We start from the raw sequence: 20,073 nt of genomic DNA, 5'->3' as shown, positions 1-20,073 counted from the left end.
GTCATCACAGGAGAGGTGTTCCAGTGCAGATGCCAGAAGTATAAATATTTTAGTTTTATTTCCAAATAAGTACTAAACTTTAAAGTTGATCTACAATATTTAAGGTGGCTTTTTATTTTGCCCCTGTACGTTTGAAATTGCTGGGCTATGTTAAAAGATACAAAGCTTCACATTTGGGAAGCTTAGTGTATTCGCAGCAAACATTCTCCAAAACATGGCTGGTCTTTAAGGCATTACCTATCTTCCTTGAATTACCTACAAAATTATATATATATATATGTAAATAAATAGATCAGAGAAGAATTCAAACAGATGACTGTAACTACAAATAGTAAAAAATAACCTTTATTCCCATTAAATATAAACATATATTATACACAACTGAATAAAATCAACAACAGTGACTAGAAACCTAGTACCACAGCAGCAAGCCAGAGAGTTCCTATGGAATGTTTGAGGGGTAGGTAGACTGGTAGCGTACAGCTTCTGTGGCATGTATGTTACTCTTTTTTTATATGTTATTTTGAAAAGCAGACATTATTATGCAAAAGGATAAGACAGACCACTGCCATACTGTGACCCACAGAACAAGGCAAAGACCAGCTCTGATTCTTCTTGATAGCTGTGGAATAGACTTGTGTTAGAGGCAAGCGTAAAGGAATAGCAGCTTTAGATGACAGAAGGTGAAATAATAATAAAGAAAATGTAAAAAATAAAAAGATAACAGAATACAGCAGCCATTAGGAAAAATAAACAGAGGAGAGAGAAGTTCTAGCAATGAACATGCTAGAATATAGAGGCATACTGTATTACAAGATGCAGAAAGTGTAAGGCACCTGTCAGTCCTGAAGCGGAAAAGATTTTGGTGGGAACTGCACTGCCTGTTCTTCATGTCAGAATATATGTCTTTGCCAGATACTTGATGAAAATGATCAAGAACTCTTGTATAAAAACAAAGCAGCAGCAGCTCAGTATACCTTGTGGTTTCCAAAGGGTGAAAGAAATACAAGAAAAGACTTTTTTTTTTTCCTATTAGCATAATCCTTAAAATCATTATTAGCAAGAAAACTTCAGGGTATCCAACTTCTGGAAGAATTAAAAAACCAAATTATTACTTTTTAAAGGACTTATCTTAGTAGCAGAAAAGTAGCTTACTGCAGCTGAGACTGACATGACCAGCTGGAAGAACATTAAACTTGCAAGTCAGGGAAAAAGACTGGGAGAGGATCATACACCCTTTCCACACCTAGTGCACAAAGTATGGAAATCAGGTATATGACCATGCATCGCAGAATAAAAGAACACACAGGAGTGACAAGGAAAAGAATACAGCTGTTTGCATACTTTCCAGCCCAAAATCATGCAGAGGCACATAAGAAGCCCCCAAAATGTCCATATACTGAATAGTACAGTGTTTGTATGCAAGGAGCTTGGAAAATGGAATGTTAGATTTGGGTTTGCTGGTAAAGTCTCAAATCAGATATTACAGGATTAACCAAAACACAGCAGAACAGTAGTCATGACTAGAATACAGAAATTAAAGGAAATAAATAAGGCTGCTTATAAAAGAGGACATGTGGCAGTCCAGCTTCAAATGTTTGTGAGGTGTTCAATTAAAGATATTAAAAACAAAATTTGCTCAAGACAGTAAAGATGCCTTTGACAGGCACTATTGAGGGTCTGTTACAAAATCAAGATCAAATTTAGACATGGCTTATATTACTTAAGATTATGGGAGAAGCACAGTGAAGGAAATGTATAGCTGTGTTTTCTCAGGCTGAAAAATCTCAAATATTCTTAAAACCTACAGATCATAAAAGCTGTGCTGGACTAAGTACTTAGAAGAGTTCCTTCTGAGGGTGGAGAGCTGGAATCAAGCAGCATCTTCCAATGTTACATTTTTATGCTTGTAAAAACACTCATTAGAAGAAGTTGTATCTGATCACATTTTCTTTGTATGTTTAGTATGAAAGACATCCACTGTTGTTTCATGACAAGGTCGCAAGTCAAAATCACAGTATCCAATGCTGAAACGACCCTGTGGAAATTAACAGAATGGACACAGTGAACATAAAATGAGCTCTTCTACAGTATAAGTTAATTAAAGAGATCAAATCATTCTTACCTGTGGCCTCTTAAAATAATCAAGACCCCTTCCAATTTTAATCATCCATCCATTGTTGAACCTGTTTTAAAAATTCACAAATTTGAATACTATGAGTATGTTGAATAAAAAAAAGTTATATCCACACGATGCACACTCTCCTTGTTTCAATCACAATTATTTCCTAGTATCACCAATACCTGTATAAACCATGGAAAGGACTGTTTTGTATAAAGAGAAATCTACTATTATGTTCACAGTTAGAACATGTGAAACTATCGAGGGCTGATTTTGTTCAGAAAGGGCCACTGCCTTCTACTCCTTTAACCACAGCTGTAATTAGAAATTGTCTCAAAAGTTAGGATTAAACAGTTCAAATAACTCTCATTCACTAATTTTTTTATATCACCCACCTAATTTCTCGATCATGGATTGAAGATGAAAATGCAATATTCAGCATTACTCCATAATTCCTCAATGATTGTTGTATTTCATCCAAGCCTGTTATCTGCTGACTCTTCCCACTACCCTGTTAAAAGTAAAAATGACATGTTGTTGGGGTTTTTTTTAACCATAAATTCTACTTCTGGTCACCTCTTCCTAAACTCACCGAAAGTTTTTTAGTAATAACTTAAACCAAAAGAAAGTAACTTGGATGAAGGCAGATTAGCAGTTTCAAAGGCAGCATAAAAAGCAGAAACAGATTATCGGTACATTTGCCAAGATATGTAGAGGAAGAGCTCATTCTCAGACCTTTGAAACTAGATATGAATTACTATTTGAGCCAGAATAAATACAGTGATAGTTTGCGAGGTTTTAGCTCATCAAAGCCTCTAAATTGACAACTATATACAACTAGCTGTTGGAAGAGAAAAAAGCCCATATCTCAATAGATGCTTTAGTCTTGATGACCTTTTCCACAAGAAAGCTTTCAAGAAAATATCTTTTCCATTTAAGATTCTGCTTACCAAGAAATTGTTAGTTATAAGAAAACTCTAAATTTATGAAATTACTTATGTTCAATTATCATATTTTTATTTTTCTCTTAATTTGTGTTTTCTGCTGAAGGCATCAGAGCCTCAGTCTAACAAGTACAAGTAAGTGATACAAAAATCTGTATTTAAAAATAAGTATTTAATATACATATATATTTGTTTGTGTGCATATTCGCATGTGTTATCACCTGGGTACTGGGAAATAGAAACCAGAACTTATACACTTACTTCATCATAGGAAGTGAGGAGGTGGATCGTTTTCACTTTGCATGGCCCCTTAACTAGCATCTCGCAGAACCGCAGGAAGTTATACAACTGCAAAAAAAAGTTTTATTTAATTTAGTAACTTGGAATTGTTTTAGCAGTTACATCCGTATCAATTACACCGAGTATGTACTTGCCTGATGAACACTCCGAATGTATGGGTCCTCCACCCAAACTTCAGAAACAATCTCAGAAAGGTACTCTTGGAAAACCTTTTCATAGCTGAAACCTGTTGCATTTTCCTCTATCCTGATCTGCTTATGGTATTTGCCATCTGAAAGGAAAAGAACTCTCTTTTTTCAGTAAAGAGCAGGACGTAGTTCCCATGTTACTTACCTCACGTAAACAACACGTATTCAAATGTTTACAGGTACATGGCAGCTCCGTACCTTGTTTCTCTTTTTCAATGTGTTTCTTAATGTCCTCAGCTCTGGTCATATACTCGGATATTTTCTGCCGGTATCGGTGCTTTTTGGCCTCATCTTTCGTGGCTGTCAATCAAAAGCACAATCAAAAGTTCTCTCCCTCCCCATGAGGAGACGAGGGTTCGGGGCCGGCCCTCAGCACCAGACAGACCTCATTTCTCCGCCAAACCACCCCTCTCGCAGAACCGGGGGGTGTTTAACAATTAACCGCCTCAACGGCTGTGGCAAACGGCCGCCAAACCTCCCCGCTCGGTACCTTTCACCACCTGCAGCAGCAGGTCGATGCCCTCCTGGTAACACACTAGCGACTCCTGGAACCGAGACGCTACGTCCAGCTCTACAGCCCGCTTCACCGTCTCCGCCCCGGCCCGCTCCAGCACGGCAGTGCTATTGCCCCCTGTCCGCGACATGGGCGCCGCGGCGGGGACCGGGACGGGGCGGCCACACTTCCCGAGGCACCGCTTCACCAGCCGCTGGGGAAACAGAAACCGAAGCGGCAGTAGAGGGAAGGGGGAAGTGCTCATTGTTGCCGTTCCGCCAGTGCGGAACTGAAGTGCTGTGGGGTTGGTGGCCGGCCGGAAGGCAGCGCACCGGAATGGCGGCCGCGGCGGGCATGGGGGGCCTGGGGCCCGCAGCCGCTTGGAAGGTAGTAGTCTGGGCTGGGGGTTGTTTGGTTCGTGCCTCCTCTTGACGGGGGAGAGGCAGCTGGAAAGTCCGAGGAGCCGGTGTGGGCTCCCGGTGTGGGCTCCCGGTGTGAGCACTCTCTGCTCTTCAGCCACCTAGAAGTGTAGTAAAGACGGGACGTGTGCTCAGCCGGGCCGAGTTTGAGTGACCGTGTAACGTTTTAGCAAACACGAAGAGCTGTAAGGAAAGCGCAGACAAGTTTTGTCCTGTTCTCTTTACAGTTGCTGGGGAAGAGGATGGGGGCAGTGGCACCTGCAGCGTGGGTTCGTTGTATCTTTACCAGGTCGAGAATTCCAGACTCGGTACGTGCTTAAGTCTTCGAGAGACTGAAAAATAGGTATTAGCCTGCTTAATTTGTGTTTTCTGTGGTATGACAGATTTCCAGAGGCTGTGGGACAAGAGAGTTTGTATTGGGATGATTGAAGAACTGGCTGAAGGCAGAGCCCAAAGGGTTGCAGTGAATGGGGCTGGTGAACCGGTCCCCAGCCACGTTCCTCAGGGTTCAATTCTAGGGCCAGTTCTGTTCAAAGTTTTTGTCACGGATGTGAATGCAGGAGTTGAATGCACCATTGGCAAGTTTGTCACTGATACCAAAGTGGGAGGTGCAGTTGACTCTTGAGGGATAAGAGGCCTTGCAGAGCGATCTGGATAGACTGGAGCACTGGGCAATCATCAGTGGCATGAAACTGAATGAGTCGAAATGCAGGATTCTGCACCTAGGAGAGTGACACCAGGCACTTGATGCTATAAAAGCTAAATCTGAGGTCACTTGTTGGTGTTCTGACCTTTTGAGAAGAAAGGTAGTTAAACATGGTTTTGTGAACTTCTGATTCTAGGTATTTCAGCCGCGACCTGGAGATCATGAGAAGTATGGAGGTGACCCTGAGCAGCCCCACAAGATCCATGTTGTTACTAGAATTAAAAGTGTGATTGGTCGCCCTTACTGGGAAAAGAAGATAATACATGATCTTGGATTGGATAAAGTATGACTGTTGTTCTTTATACTTATTGTGTATATCAGAAATGTAGAAATAGGCTAGAATTAAGGTGGTGTTTTCTTAAATTTTTCTTAATTTTGGAGTTATAAAATGTGGATTGCTTTACAGTGGCTATAAAGGTAATTGAGAAACTGATGATGTGTTTGAGAGCCAAGAAGAATGTTAATGGAAAATAGCCTTTTCGCAGGAATTCAGAGAATCACTGTTTGGTATTGCTCTGCATGCCTAAGGTGAACTTTACCTTTAGACTTCTGCTAAAATGATAAAAGTAGATTTGTAAGTACTTGTAATTCAGTTTTCTCTAGGTCATATTGTTCAAATATTACAGGTACATGAATAAGACTTGTATATTAATGAAAAGCCTTCTGAATCCAAGACTCTTAGAAAGCTTATGTCAAAGACGTCTTTATCCAGATTTTTTAGAGCAACTGCACATTGTGCAAAGATTTGTCTAGTCAGTGTTACATTACAGAAAAAAACAAATGTGTGCTTGGTCAGTTTAAGATCTAACTGAAGCAGTCGTACCCCTGAACTCCTGTATTTACATTACGTTTAATGTAAATACATTACTGTATTTACAATACTTTTAACAGTTGGAGGAAATTTCAATAGATTGAGAATATAATGGGAGTGAAGCTGAATTTATCATTTTACTGTAATAGAATTTGATCAAGTTTTCATACTTTATTTATGTTCTTGATGCATGACATTTTTTACTTACTATGTTTGCAAGTGTGGTCTATAATTTTACTGTCAGTATGAGAAGTTGAGTGATCAGAGATTTGGGGTTTGGCAATGCATTTGTAAAACCCATTCTATCCTTCATACAGGCACATCAGCCGATACTGCACAAAAATATCCCTTCTGTGAATTCCAAACTGAAAGTTGTTAAACACTTGATAAGGTTTGTTAACTATTTGCTTAATTTAGAGCGTTTAACGTAACTATTCTAGTCACAGAACTTCACTAAGCAAACTCTTTTGCCTGTAGAATACAGCCCCTGAAACTACCTTACGGGTTGCCAACAGAAGAGGAAATGACAGACACCTTTCTTACAAGCAAGGGAGAGCTTGTCATTAAACGGCATTTGAAACCTGTGGAGCAGAAAGCAATTAAGTCATAAGCTGTGCTGGTTGGATTTATGTAAAATAAAGTAGATTATTTAAATCCTGCGTTAAGATTTTGTGTATGAAATGTAAGCTTAATTCTTCCCCTCTGGTATGAATGGTGAAGGTGATACTGATGCTTAAAGAAGTGTGTACAAATGTTATTATTTGCCCCAAATATTAAATGAATGATAGGCCTGTGTCCTTGTGTTTAAATTTTGTGGCTAAATGTGTGCAGTTGATGGCTTGCTATTAAAGAACTTTGTAAATAGTCACAGAAGTAAGTAGAATACATCTAACTAATGATGATGAGGATATTTTGAGCTAACAGTAACAGGTTTACAATGACAGTGCATGACTTTGGTGCACAAAGGAAGAAACTGGAATTGAAAAGCTCACTGCTTAGCAGTTACACAAGAACTGACTGGCTATCCACCAAGAGTGTCATTTGATTGACACAGGCTTTTCATAGAATTACAGAATGGATTGGGTTGGAAAGGACCTTGAAGATCATCTGGTTCCAATCCCCTGCCACAGTCAGGGACACCTTCCACTAGACCAGGCTGCTCAAAGCCTCATCCAGTCTGGCCCATCTACCCTTTTGGATTGCTTGTTCCTTAGCAAACAGTCTGTCATCTGGCTGTCTCTGTAGCTTAAAAATACCTGAACTCCCCATTTAGGATTAACAGAAGAAGTGATTCGTATCATGGTAACTTGTATAATTTGTTTTTCAGGGAACGTGCTATCTCACTTTATATATATTTCTTGATCCTGACTGTTTAATAATAATAGCCTAAGTGTTGCAGTCTGTGTATAAGTTGATGCTTTTCCTGTTCTAAAATTGCAGACATTAGAAACCTGGAGACCCTGAAGCACACATCTTCAGTGCAAGTTAGTAATGATGGGCTGCAAGCTTATAACACCTTTTACTGAAGTATCTTGAGTATTACTCTTCTTATTTTTGTTTATAGTTCTGAGAATCGTGACCAAAGTTAGGAAGCTGCTGCTGTATCAAATGATAAAGCAGTGTTCATTGCAGTGAGCATGAATGCCATAGTTTAACACAGTGTGAGCCTCTCCCACCCTACACGCAATGTAGAGAAGTTAATCTTAATGACTGTATGTTATGAGAAGATTAGAAGGATACAGTCACTGAAAATGAACATTTACCCTTTCTGCATGCTTCCAGAGAAGAGTAAACACCGGTAGGAGTTCAAAGGAACAGACATCGGTAGAGGGACATAAAAGCTGGAGACACTGTGCAGAAAAGAAAAGAGGATAGGATATAGTAGTAGCACTGAGGAGATTCGTGGGTCAGTGATTCCTGTAGGCAGGCTGAAGGCAGAAATGCACAACTGAGCTGAAAAACCTCCGTTTCTCAGCAAGCTACAGGCTATACTTGGAAGGACACAGAAAATACTGGTGTTGGTCTGATGTACCCAGAATAGCAAGGAACGAATGAAGCAGATAAATTGATGTTGCCTTCCTGCCTTCCTGAACCTGCATAGCATCATGTGCTGCAGTGTGTTATAACTGCAGTCTCTGTGTGATGTTGATCCCTGTGATGGTGTTCCTACAGGGAGGTACTTGTTACAAGCTGAAATTGTGAGTGCAGGGCATCCAAGGTACAGGGCAGCTTAAAAGAGATGGCACAAGTACTAGGGCCCAGAAAATTACTTAAATGGGTCTTGTTACTGAGGGATAGCAAATATAAGACTTGCACCAAGACTGGTGGCCCAGAGCACTAAAGCCAGGATGGCTCAGCTTTGCCAAGCACGTTCAGGATTTGTCTGAGGCACTGCAGCCAACAGAGGGAGCGCTGCCAGTTCTGTCATACACAGTATGTGTATGAGTCAGTCTATTCTATTCATTACACTATGCAGGTGCTACAAAAGTACTGCAGTGTAAACCAAAGAGAATGTGTTAATGAACGAGCTTCCTTGGTACTGTGCGCAACTTAGAAAGTGTGTGATAAACTACCTTAGAGCACAGTTAGTAACTGTTTCCCAAGTACAGAGAAGAGAATGCTTTAGATAGTACCTGTTATTTCTGGTGTTTACAAGAGGTGTTTACAAGAGGTGTTTACAACTATCTTTGACAAGTTGGCAGTTTTAATGAAAAATAAAATTGTATTTTCTTGAAATGTTTAATCTATGTGTTAGTGTGGGAGTTCCTTAAATGGTATTTCCTCCAAGGTCACAACTGTCACATAGTCAAGCTGCTATCTCAAACCTTCTCTGAATAAGCATACATTCTGTAAAGATTTGCGCTCAGTTCTACAACCTGAACCAGCAGGGTGCACAAACACAGTGTGTGTGTCCACAGCCTTTCATTAATGGAGCATTGTAAATGTTTCATATAAATCTTCATGAAGCACTGGTAAGAGATGCAGCCTTTTTGTGCAGGGAGCAAACAGGCTGACTTAGGATGATAGCAAAATTCAGGTTGGAAGGTACCTCGCAAGGCTCTAGTCCAACCTCCTGCTCAATGCAGGGCCAGCACTGAGGTCATAACATCATAGAATATAGAATGGTTAGGGTTAGAAAGGTTGCTCAGGACTTTGTCCACCGAGGTCTTGAAAACCTCTGAGGACAGGGACAGCTCAACCTCCCTGGCCAGCCTGCTTTGCTGCCTGGCTGTCCTCATGGGGAAAAGTTATAGGCAGAATACAGTCTTGTATGCAGTCCAAATGTCTCTTCTTTCAGCTTATGCCTGTTGTCACTTCTCTTCCCATCTTGGACTACTGAGAGGAGCCATCCTGGCTCTGTTCTCCTCAATTATCCCTCACAGGTAGGTGCTGTGGTGCTGCTGTTAAATCCACCTGTCCCTTCTCATGGGGTGATTGCTCCAGCCCCAGCCATCTTGGTGGCTCTCCACTGAGTTCTCTCTACTTTAATTGGTCTCTCCTGTGTTAGGGGACCCAAAACGACACTACTGTAAATGTGGTCTAACAAGTGCTTAGCAGAGGTGTGTAATCTCTTCCCTTGGTCAAGCTGTGCTGTCCATAGAGCCCATGGTACCCTTTGCTGCTTGGGCACACAGCTTGCTTATATTGAGCGTGCTTCTTGGGTAGGAGCTATTTGCCATGTCTGCCTGCTGTAGTATTTATATTCAAACAAATCCTGGTGCAACATGTGGTAGCAATGTGGAAATGGGCTGGCTTAAGAATAAATTTCTATTTCTGTGCTATTGCTCTGCTGCAGGTTCACCGACTCTTTCAGATTTAGTAGTTAATACTGTAGTGTAAGTAGATCAATGCCAATAATAATAATATCAGGATATTTTTAATCACAGGTAAAAATGCTGGCTGTAAGAAATGCACCATATTTAAAACAAATAAACAAAACCCCCTCTTTCTTCTCTAGTGGAGCTCCCCTGGATCTCTGCCTCGGTTCTTCCACTTCTTCTTCTCCTTCTCCTTCTCCTTCTTCTTTCTTCTTTCTTCTGTACTTCTTATCCATGGGGTAGTGAAGTGCAAGCCTTAGGGGGCTGGAGCTGTTAAAAATTGGATCCCAATGCATACAGCAAATGGTTAGCGGTTGTACGGGTAAGCACACAACTTGGCAAACAAGTGAGGCGTGAATGTAGGCATGAATAATGACGCACGATCCTTCACTAGCCAGCCCCTGTGGTGCATAAGGGGTAATTAACCTGACTATATGTAGCTGCAGCCTACAGGCCCCTGTGCTTAGTTAAAAAAAAAGAAAAAAATCTTTTTGAAACAAGATTTTTTGCCTAAAGTATAAAATAGAAGCAATTAATCTCTTCATTCCCAAGAGAGCAATGGGAAGCAAGCAGCTGTTTCACAGAGCAAAAGCAGCTTGCTTATGTCCTGACACTCACCAGGGTCCTTCCCCAGTGCAGGGAGCTGACAGCGGAGACAGCTTTGTTCTGGCCAAAGGGTTGGCTGAAATGTTCAGGGACTGCCTTTCAGCGAGGCCACTGCTGCTCTTCTGTCCTTCTGCTGCAGAAGAAGGATGCATTTTGTGTTTATAGGAAGGTTGATCATACTTGCATTAAACCAGATGCATTTCTGTGGTCATCCCAGGCATCCTTAAGCACTTTCCCAGTGGGTGACTCTTGAAAGATAATACCAGCAACCAGTCACAGCTGGATCAACACGCTGGCTGTTGCCAAATTTTGTAATCTTGACTTGGTGTTCTTCCATGTCTTCCAGATCCTTTTCTGCAATCTTCTCTGTCACTGCCTGCGTAGCCAATGGAGAAAGGTACCTCCAAAAGCTGGGGTTTCTGTTACCAGAAGAAAACAGTATCTGAGAGAGTCAGAAGAAATATACACTACTTCCTGGCTCCAACTTGCTTGTCCATAGCTACCATCAACAAGAAAAATCAAAAGAGAAACATCCTTCAATTACATCCATTACAGTTCATCTGACTTGCAATTTGTTTGACTTGCCATTTATCTGCATTTTTCTGTTGTCTAAGCACACTGACGCAGAAGGCAAACAAGCAAACAGCATCTGAGAGGAACAATGCTAACCTGATCCCAGCAGCTAATGGAAAACAGACTTTGGTATAGTGAATCATTTACAAGAATGTTAGGCAAACATCACAGGCTTGACATATTTGCTGCAGGATGATTTCACCCATCTCACTGCACTTCCGGGAAACAAATGGGCTTTTTCTCTGCTGGCAGCATTTTGGAGCAGCTGGCCCAGTGCATTTCCCACATGCCACAGGTATTATGGGAAACAGGAATGCCTGACAACGTGCTGTGCATTCTCCCAAGCACAACAGGGTTTCTGCTATACAGCACAAACACAATTACAATTTTAAAAATTGAATACCTTTTAATTTAATTTGAAACCTTGTTGTTATCAGTGTGGACCTAGGGTGAGCCTTGCCTGAAAACAACTGCCCGCTTTCAGCTGTTGGAAGCAACAACATGCTGACAATGGGAAAGTGGGGACCTGCACTTTTGGCTGTAATAAAGTTTTTGCAGGTGAAGACCCAGCAACAATAAAATGGCAGTGCTGAGAATTTGGATATGCAGAGACTATGCCAGGTCCCTATTGTTATCCCTGCTTGTACAGCAATGACAAAAGTGTAGGCACAAATCCAAATTACCAAGCAACGTGGGTCAAAGCTACTGTAGCTCTTCAGCAGTAAGGAAAGTAGCCACTGGATGGCAAACCTCCATGTCAGTGCTAATCTATCCTTACATGCTTCTTCCCCATGGTAAATCCTGTGAGGGTGAAATGCTGCGTCACTCTTACATCAGCTCTTTCACATTCCAAGCTGGGGAATCCTGTGCCATTGTGTTGAAAGATTCAATTCTGTAAGTTTTGCCTGCACAGTTAAAACCTCCCATCGAGAGCCAGCTGCAAAAAGTCACATCAGCCCATGCATGGATGTCCATGATTACACGTGACTTTAAAGAATGTTGAAACAGGGGGAAGTACGTCTGGCAGGAAGGAAAATAGAACAGGGATGGCTTATACAGAAATGACATTAAAAAAAAAAAGAAAAAGAAAATTCAAAATGCCACTGAAGATGATTCACAAACCAGTAATCTCCAAGTGGCCTGTGCTACCATTCCCTTATTGCTGGGGAGAATCGGAAAGGAGGTACTAGTTTGCTTCTTCTACATCACATTAATTGACACAGGCAGGTAGATCTGTTCTGTTCTGGATCCTACCCAGAAATTCTTGTTTAACCATATATGCATGCATGGAGTCTACATGCCCAGGGAATTGTTTTCCTCAACAAACCGGTATTCAGAGTACTAGGGGAGAATGGCACGTCCACATAGTAGGACAACCCGTGCGGCATCAAGCAGGCTGCAGCTCGCAGGCTTCAGCAAAAGCTCCAGAGCTGCTGTAGGCTTGGGTCTCCAGAGACAGAGAACATGCTGTGACTTTTGTCAGTGCTCTTTGCAGCATCTCTTACTTGTCCCATCAGTCGCTTGCCATGGAGGAGGCAGTATGCAAGCCACGCAGCATTGCAGTCTCTCCTGCTATGTCAGGGGTACAGGCAGTTTTGAGGTTTTGGGCAGCCTCAAAACTGCCCCAAATCATGGTTTATGTCCTGGATTTGTCTTGTACTCACTGTTAGTTGAGGTATTCAGCAACCTCCAATTCAAATCCAGCTCATCTTACTTTTTCTTCGTCTTTTAGAAAGGCTACAGAAAGCCTGTCAGAGTGCAGTTCTGCCATTGACCATAGATGATCTTTAAGGTCCCTTCCAACCCAAACCATACTGTGGTTCTGTGATTCTAGGACCACTTTTTACACTGAAATAGGAAAAAACAGGCCATGTGCATCCAGCATGGGAGCATTTAGTTTCAAGGAAATCAATTAAATAAAGTGAGACAAGCATTAGATTCAACAGTCTCCAGCAAAAAGTAGCAGACCCAAACCAAAGGAGCCTGCCAAGCATCCTGGATGATGTTCAAAAATACCATGGTAGAAGTCCACAATAGAAGATGCCACAACTCAAGAAGAAAAACTCTTGCCCCCTCCTAGGATGAGCCTAGCATTTTGGGGTGCGGTCCTGAGCGTGCTTAAGGCAACCACAGAGAAACTCTGTCCTGGGAACAGGTTGCTGGCTAGGAAATCGCAGCCCACTTTTTCAATGAGTAACAAAGCAGAACAAGCTCAATTATTCAGCACTGCATTATTATGGTGGCATTGCCCTTTGTTTTCTTCATCTTTTGGAGAGACATGGATGTGAGGCTCAAACTGATCTAACTCCAGTGTTCAGAGTCAGTCATCAGATCAATCTGCTCAGCCATGTAGTTACAGCTCTGGCCCATGGGGACTTGTTCTTGGCAGTGGTTTCCTACTGCTTCAGTTACTGCTGTAACAGGTTTTTTACTTGCTCTCTCTGCCTGGTGTCTATGACAGTCAGTCATTGAAGCTCCAGACTTCAGACAGATCCCTGCCTGAGCTGTGGAGGGACTGGCCCATACCACCTGCAGCTTATGAGGTTGATGACAGAGAAAGCTTCCCACCTCACATTTGCTGGTTATTGTAGGAAACACATTTAAACACATTTCCCAGTACTAACATTGGTTGTAAAACCAAAGCACAGGACCCAGAGAAGATTTTTCTCCCCTGACTGGAATTTGCTGTCTTTTTGATTTGCTGATTACTGACTCTGACACAGCAATGTTAGCCTGTAAGAGTCCTTAAAGAACACCAATTGCATTTCCCCTCTCTACAGCAGCATAACATGCAGCTATTTTTACATGTTGGTCGCTCCCAGTAATGTTGCTTCATTACCCTGAAAGTTCTTTGAAGTACTCAACACAGGGGTCCACAAGACATGTCACTTCTGTATCAACAATGGTGACAGCCAGCAGAAAAGTGTCTCAGCACTTCCAAAATCCTTATTCAAAAGGCTAAACATGAACATCCTTATTCCCTGTTCACAGGTTTGGAGGCAGTGGCCAGGATTGTCCTGCCTCCCACCCTGGTCGCCAGTCCAGCTCTTCTCATCCACCCCTGAGTGGCTGCAGCACCATTTCCCTCTTCCTGTTCTCAGATTGAGTTTTAGACCCATTTTAAGAGTAATGAATTGGGTTATTATTCAAGTTGCAGGTTGCTGAGCACTGGGCCCCATGGGAAAAGAAAGTATTTGGATTCAACATTTATCTTTATTTTCTCTCTTATTCTCAGTATTATTCTCAGTAAACCTTAATTTCCACCCAGACCCATCCACACTGAAGAACACTTTCAAAGAGAACTTACAAACCCAGAGATAATTCACTTCAAATTAGAAGTTTGGATTCCTGACAGAGGGACAGGTACTGAAACACTTTTAAACTTGAAGGAAACCCAGCATAAAGATGCAAAAGCTAAAGCAGGAAAGGTTGTGGGTTTTTTTTACCAACACTCTTGTTTTGATACAGCCCCTGGGCTTGGGTACGTACAGGTCTGGCTCCCACTCACAGGGCTGCTGACTAATGGAAAGCTGTTTTGTGTGCGTGCTACGGCTCTTGGAGTACTTCCCATACAGCCTTTCCCGCATGAGGCTGCTTTTCACCGTGAAGGAGTCCCCAGCCCCACCATGCCTGTGGGCTCCAGGGCTCGAGTGACAAACAGAAGCATGTTTAGCGTTGTTCTGCACAAGGCTGGCCACAGGCATGGACAGCTAGTGCAGAGACCAAAGGCTTGGCGAGAAGTCTCTTCATTGCCCTGCAGCCAGCACAATCAAGGGGAAGGATGAGTTTAACTCAGGGGCTTCATCCCCACATTGGCCAGGGAGAGGGAAGGAGGCGGATAAAGGAGATGGGCAGAACACAGACAATGCACAGAGAGAGGTGCTTGTGTGCCCATGGTTGGGGGATGCACAAACAGCTCTGGGTTCAGCTTCAAATGGGAAGAGGCACCTTCCTCACCTGACACCTAAACATTGCTGGGCTGTCCCTATCTGCTTTCAAAGACCCGAGCTTGTGGTGTCTTGTCCCAGCAGGTCCCCTAGGAGGCAGTGCTGAGCCGTTGCCACCAGCATTGGTCCTGCCAGGGGACCTGAGGAGCTGCTCTGGGTACTACGATCACTACTGGGCTAGTCTATGTGGAGGAGAGGCTCGGTGGTGGTGTGGGTTTATGAGCTAGAACCCATGTCTCTTAAAGTACTGGGCTCGTCGAATCACACTGTTGACGTAGTAGCTGTCTCTGTCACAGGGGTCATCCTCGTAGACCTGGAAGTTGCCCATTTTTGCACGGTAGGTGCAGATTCCCCCTAGAAAAAGTTAATAAGTTGTTGTTACAGGCTTATAAGTAAGAAACAAAGATCTAAAGGTAAAAATTCCTAGCTAAAAGGGCCACGCATCTCACCAAGCCAGCACAACTGCTTGGGAAATCGCTCATTCTGCTTTATGGTTGAAAAGCGACTGGTTTTGTAAAATTCTTATTTCTATAGTGAAGGAACCCATGACTCTCTCCAAATGAAAGTGGGAATGGCATAGTGGTCCTAGAAAAGGGTGTAATCAAAAAAGGTAGTGGCAGAACAAGGATGGCAGAGTAGGAAATAGCGCAGGGTGAACAAACCAGCGCACAGATAACATGGACTGCAAGCAAACCCGGATGCCAAGCTTCCTTCACACAGTTTAACAGCATGCCGCAATCAGTTACATTGTGATACCTCAATTTCTGCCTTCCCCAGTGGCTTTTGTTTGGTTGCTTTGCACCTTATTTGTCCACCTGACAGCTATTTCACTTGTACGATGAACAGAGAAGAGGAAAATTTAGCTCCAAGGCTGGGCTTGTTTCATGCTGCTTTCTACTACAGTAAAGCTGCCAAGGAGTTTGGTGTCTCACCACAGTCTCCCTTCTGTAGGCAGAAACATGGAGGCTCTGTGGACAGCGCTTTGAGCTGGGAGGCTGCATCTGTATTCAGACCTCTTGCTGGTCTGTTGCCTTGGGATTGCCTCTTTTCAACTAGAAAACTCCAGTTTGGTGTGGGGTTTTTTGTTTGTTTGCCTGTTTGTTTTGGCAAGAGATGCTGTAAAATCTGCTAGAGTGATGCTCTTTTCCCCACCAGCAAATGCACAGCGCACCCATTACTCAGCGTATTGCTTTCTAGTACATAGCCCCTCACATACCTCTCAGCTGCTGGTCCCAGGTCCAGGTAGGATGTCTTGCCCTTACTTCATTAATTGAAAGAACCAGGATAGTTGAGCACTGATTTATGTGTTCTTCACTATCCCACAGTCCAAAAGGCTGTTGATGCACACCAAGCTAGAAAAGTCAAGCAAGAAAATGGGTTTTCCTCTGAACACAACCACAGCTCTATCATCTTCCCTGTCTTCTTTGTAATCCCAGGCTGTGACTCATTGAAGTGACCTTCCTCAGGGCAACACTTACGCACAACCTTTGATGTAGAAGGAACAAATTTAAGTGGTATCCTGAACACAGAACAGTCATTTACTAAGGTAAGGCCCTGGGATAAATACTACGTTACTGTTCTGTTACTCATACTCATACTCATCATCCCCACGTACCTGCATCAAGCCGTACTTGTGCCGTTCCTGGTCCCAGCCGTTGTCCAGGAGCAGACCGACGCGGCTTTCCTGCGAGATGATGCCAGCGATGAGCGCTGGCTCCAAGCACAGGTTTCTGGCTACTCTCTTAATTGGGATCTCGTATTTCCTCAGGCGTATGATGTCTGCCTCGGCAGAGCTCCGTACCAGGGCAAGTCCTGCGGGTTAGGAAAGGGCAGACTCACACACCCTCCTGTCCAAAACCCTCGCTTCACCTTTGAGTGGTGTTTCAAAGGAGTAACTCAAGTGCTCAAGTAAACACGGCTACGCCAAGTTGGGTAGTGGCGCTTGAGGAACAAGTGTTGACTCTGGCTGTGGACAGAGAACTGCTGTGCCAGTACCCAAGGATGATGAGGGGAAGAGGGCAGCTTCTCAGGAGGTGGGACTGCACATTCATGGGCTACTCCTGCTGCCGCACGGCTGGAAATGTGGCTCTGGAGTCAGAAAAGTGCAATTCAAAATGCATTTGAAAAGACTGTGAGGCTGGCTGACTGACTGTCCAGGTGGGGTTTTCTCAAAGGTAATTTTGGAACAGTTTGGAAACAAGCAAGCAGGTTCAGATCCATACTTGACACCCGCAGTCAGGTGTCTGCCCTGGAGCTGCCTACACCCACTGTATGTGGCAAAGTCCCTGGAGATCTCAGCAGTATGAACCTGATGTAGTCAGCTTTGTAATGATGGGGCAGTAACACAAGACAAGAATGAGGGAAATAGGAAGGAGTTACCAGAAAAGGGTCATCCAGAGGTAGGACAGCTGTGCACGTGGGACCTTCCTCCTGCAAACTGTGCCTCCAGCTAGCTGAGCTGACATGCCAGCACTCAGGGCCTGGCTCTGCGCATCTTCCCCTTCGAGCAGACAGGCTCTGGGGTTTTGTGGAGATGCTAAAGTCCTGGCCGATGAAGAAACCATTTTAACTGAAAAGGGGTTGCACCTTTTCCCTTTGCTTAGCAGCTGAGGATCCTGACTATGGGACCTGAAATTTGTCCTCCCACTTCCCACCAGGTCTGGGGGCTTCACAGCACCTGACATTTTGGGAGAGGAGGTGTTGCTTTCTCTCCTTTGGCTAATTGAGTAGCTGCAACACATTTAATTTGGCAGCAGACAAAGCATCTCTCTGTAAGGTACAAACAGGTTGACAAATCAAACAATAAATGATACCTACCACAATCCGAGGCTCTTACAGCTGTACAGGGGACCAGTGGGGCTTGAAGAGCACTTATATCGCCATAGCAACTGTAACTCATGGATGGAGCTGAAAAATTAAATACAGGTGTTTAAACGCATACGATCTCAGGGCGATACAGTGTGCTGCAGGTCCATACTCAGGGACTCATGCAGACCAGTAATGCACATCACCTTGTGTTGGCCATGCTTGTGTGGTTGTCACTGCTCTCCATTACTAACATTATCAAAGAAAGGTAGAGAACAGAAATTTGTTCTTTTCTAATTGCATAGGTTGAAATGAATGAAACTAATGACAATTTAGATGAATAGGCATCTGCCTTGTTAGATCCAAAGGCTGGTGTGGGAGAGGGGAACCACAGCCTCTGCAGTTATTTCAGGGGGTGCTCCCCATCCAATGCCCAAAATTATCTGGGACCCCTCGGGTGATAGCTGGTGGTACCCGAGCACCCTGGCTGGGAGCATCTTCTATGACCATCTGTAACTTGGTAAGGAATTAATACAGGAGAGTGCTTGCCTCAGCCTGGGCAAATTACTCTGCTTCCTCAGTTCCAGAGGAATGAGCAGCCTGCATCAAAGAGCTTGCCACATTGGTGAGATCATTTCTGGGCAGGCGGGGATCAGAGAAGGTTAGATGGTAAAATCAAGAGAAGGTACGTCTGTGATTCCCTTTTGGTGTCAGTCCCGTACTCCAGACATGCTGGTCTGGGATGCACGTGGACAGCGAGTAGCCGCATAGAGCAGCCAAGGACCATCAGCCACATGGGGTTTTACAGCGCCGTGCAGAAAGGGGACCTCAGGCCTGAATGTACACCTCCTCTCTGCAGTCCCTCTGCAAACAGTTCCTGGGTGTTTTTGACAGCAACCCGAACCCAAACCCTGGCTCACCAACAAGGGCCGTAAGGCCCAGCAAGAGCAGTGTAGGAATCATGGCGATGGCTCTCCTCAGCTGCTCCAGGAGACCTGGAAACACAGTGGTTTGCAGAAAGTGAATGAATTGGTGCTCATTTTCAACATCCCTGTAGCAAAGTCTGCATGCCAAAAGCTCCCAGACAGGTGAAGATAGGCTGGAGAGTGAAGACACCCCCTCTGCAGTATGTCCTTCCCCTCACCCCCAGCACGGGATGCAGCCACCAGCTTCAGAAAGTGGTGGTGGGAGGAGAAGCAAGTGATGATCCTTATCTGATCCTTATTTCCTCCTTGTCTGGGGGTACAGGCTTCTCCTGCCATTGAATGTCTCCTCCATCTCATGTGCCATTACACCACCACATTGAGAGGGAAAGGCCGTGCCTGGGGAGCCTGGGAGCAGGGAGGTCCCTGTCAGCAGCCTGGGCCAGCAGGGATTTTTTTAGCCCCTGTCACTTCTCATTGCTTGCTCACATGGCTCCTCCCCTAGCATGAGAACACCCATAGCTTGTCCTTAGGATGAGCAGGTGAGGTACTTTTGCTTTAAATAACTGTTTGAAGTCTAACGTGCTAGAGTGCACACATCTTTAGTCTGTCTGTTTGAAAGGCAATGAGATTTTTTGCTTGGCTTTTGGAAAAACATGTTTTCAAAAATGAAGCAATATGACCCTTAATTCTCTGCTAAGGTATGCGAGGCAGCTCCAGCATCCATCTGATGAAATAATACTTCTGTGATAATTTATGTGATTCTGTGATCTGCGATACTAGTGGCAGATAATTACTTTACTAATCAATGCATTCATTGTGCTTGTTAATAGAATTCAAAACTGTCACCAGGTAAAAGCTATCAACTGCAAAAAAGCATTGACTGTATTTGCCTTGCTGCTAAATGCATTTAGACTGAGCAGGTTTTGTGGTTTACAAAAAATTTGTTCCCAAGAGAGTTTCGAATACAAAACGTGCCCCAGGTCTTGCAGGCAATCATCACACAATGCAGTTAACACTTGAAAACCCCTTTCTGATTTTAATACTAATTTTAATAATAATTTTAACAGTAATTTTAATAATATTTTAGTAACTGATTTTAATCTCTTTAACCTGTATTTCTACTGCAAACCAGGCTGCATGGGTGCAGAAACACAAATAGTTCAGCAGTGTCATTGGAAATACTCGTCCTGAGACAGCTTATTCAGGCCAACAAATGCTCACGGCCAGAGCTGGGTACATGCAGTAGCTCAGTTGGAGCTTTACCGCTAGCCCTGATTATTAGCCCAGATCAATATAGCTTGATCCAATACCTGTGAATTCAATGGCAAATCCATACATGGCCCCATTGAAAGCTACACACTGTAGCTATTTCCACATGCAGGAAATTGATTGATTATATAGTTCTAAGTTATCAG

General features: G+C 43.5%; 3 protein-coding genes across 4 annotated transcripts; 1 reads left to right on the top strand and 2 right to left on the bottom strand.

The window, feature by feature from the left end:
* Nucleotides 1-329: 329 nt before the first annotated feature.
* On the bottom strand, nt 330-4,312 carry MITD1 (microtubule interacting and trafficking domain containing 1). Its single transcript, XM_061459688.1, has 7 exons — nt 4,045-4,312; nt 3,753-3,854; nt 3,501-3,637; nt 3,328-3,414; nt 2,518-2,633; nt 2,126-2,186; nt 330-2,038 (listed from the first exon to the last, which is right to left on the bottom strand). Exons 1-7 carry the CDS (start codon nt 4,310-4,312, stop codon nt 1,943-1,945), a joined length of 867 nt encoding a protein of 288 aa, XP_061315672.1. The 3' UTR covers nt 330-1,942.
* Nucleotides 4,313-4,316: 4 nt separating this feature from the next.
* MRPL30 (mitochondrial ribosomal protein L30) lies at nt 4,317-6,637 on the top strand. Its single transcript, XM_061459692.1, has 5 exons — nt 4,317-4,434; nt 4,694-4,774; nt 5,309-5,455; nt 6,301-6,374; nt 6,461-6,637. The coding sequence occupies exons 1-5, from the start codon at nt 4,384-4,386 to the stop codon at nt 6,591-6,593; spliced, it is 486 nt and encodes a 161-aa protein (XP_061315676.1). The 5' UTR covers nt 4,317-4,383; the 3' UTR covers nt 6,594-6,637.
* A 3,675-nt stretch (nt 6,638-10,312) lies between these two features.
* On the bottom strand, nt 10,313-19,524 carry LOC133272514 (lysozyme g-like). 2 transcript variants are annotated; one of them, XM_061459689.1, is made up of 5 exons: nt 18,653-19,524; nt 17,745-17,834; nt 16,543-16,739; nt 16,144-16,279; nt 10,313-15,281 (listed from the first exon to the last, which is right to left on the bottom strand). In XM_061459689.1, the coding sequence occupies exons 1-5, from the start codon at nt 18,693-18,695 to the stop codon at nt 15,151-15,153; spliced, it is 597 nt and encodes a 198-aa protein (XP_061315673.1). In that variant the 5' UTR covers nt 18,696-19,524; the 3' UTR covers nt 10,313-15,150. The 2 variants fall into 2 exon arrangements, with proteins under 2 accessions (XP_061315673.1, XP_061315674.1); XM_061459690.1 differs by lacking the exon at nt 17,745-17,834.
* Between the last annotated feature and the right edge of the window lie 549 nt (nt 19,525-20,073).

This window comes from Pezoporus flaviventris, unplaced genomic scaffold, assembly GCF_033815535.1.
Source record: "Pezoporus flaviventris isolate CSIRO_AGI_PZ_B2104156 unplaced genomic scaffold, CSIRO_AGI_Pfla_v1 ptg000030l, whole genome shotgun sequence".
Classification (NCBI taxonomy): domain Eukaryota; kingdom Metazoa; phylum Chordata; class Aves; order Psittaciformes; family Psittacidae; genus Pezoporus; species Pezoporus flaviventris.
This window is presented reverse-complemented; position numbering and strand designations above follow the sequence as displayed.

Coding starts and splice junctions, on each gene's coding strand:
- MITD1 (XM_061459688.1), bottom strand. CDS start 4,312: ATGAGCACTTCCCCCTTCCCTCTACTGCCGCTTCGGTTTCTGTTTCCC. Junction 3,855..4,044: donor GCTGCTGCAGGTGGTGAAAG/GTACCGAGCGGG, acceptor TTTGATTGACAG/CCACGAAAGATGAGGCCAAA. Junction 3,638..3,752: donor CATTGAAAAAGAGAAACAAG/GTACGGAGCTGC, acceptor TTTTCCTTTCAG/ATGGCAAATACCATAAGCAG.
- MRPL30 (XM_061459692.1), top strand. CDS start 4,384: ATGGCGGCCGCGGCGGGCATGGGGGGCCTGGGGCCCGCAGCCGCTTGG. Junction 4,435..4,693: donor GGCCCGCAGCCGCTTGGAAG/GTAGTAGTCTGG, acceptor TTCTCTTTACAG/TTGCTGGGGAAGAGGATGGG. Junction 4,775..5,308: donor GGTCGAGAATTCCAGACTCG/GTACGTGCTTAA, acceptor TTCTGATTCTAG/GTATTTCAGCCGCGACCTGG.
- LOC133272514 (XM_061459689.1), bottom strand. CDS start 18,695: ATGATTCCTACACTGCTCTTGCTGGGCCTTACGGCCCTTGTTG. Junction 17,835..18,652: donor GGGCCTTACGGCCCTTGTTG/GTGAGCCAGGGT, acceptor TTAATTTTTCAG/CTCCATCCATGAGTTACAGT. Junction 16,280..16,542: donor ACAAGTACGGCTTGATGCAG/GTACGTGGGGAT, acceptor TGACTTTTCTAG/CTTGGTGTGCATCAACAGCC.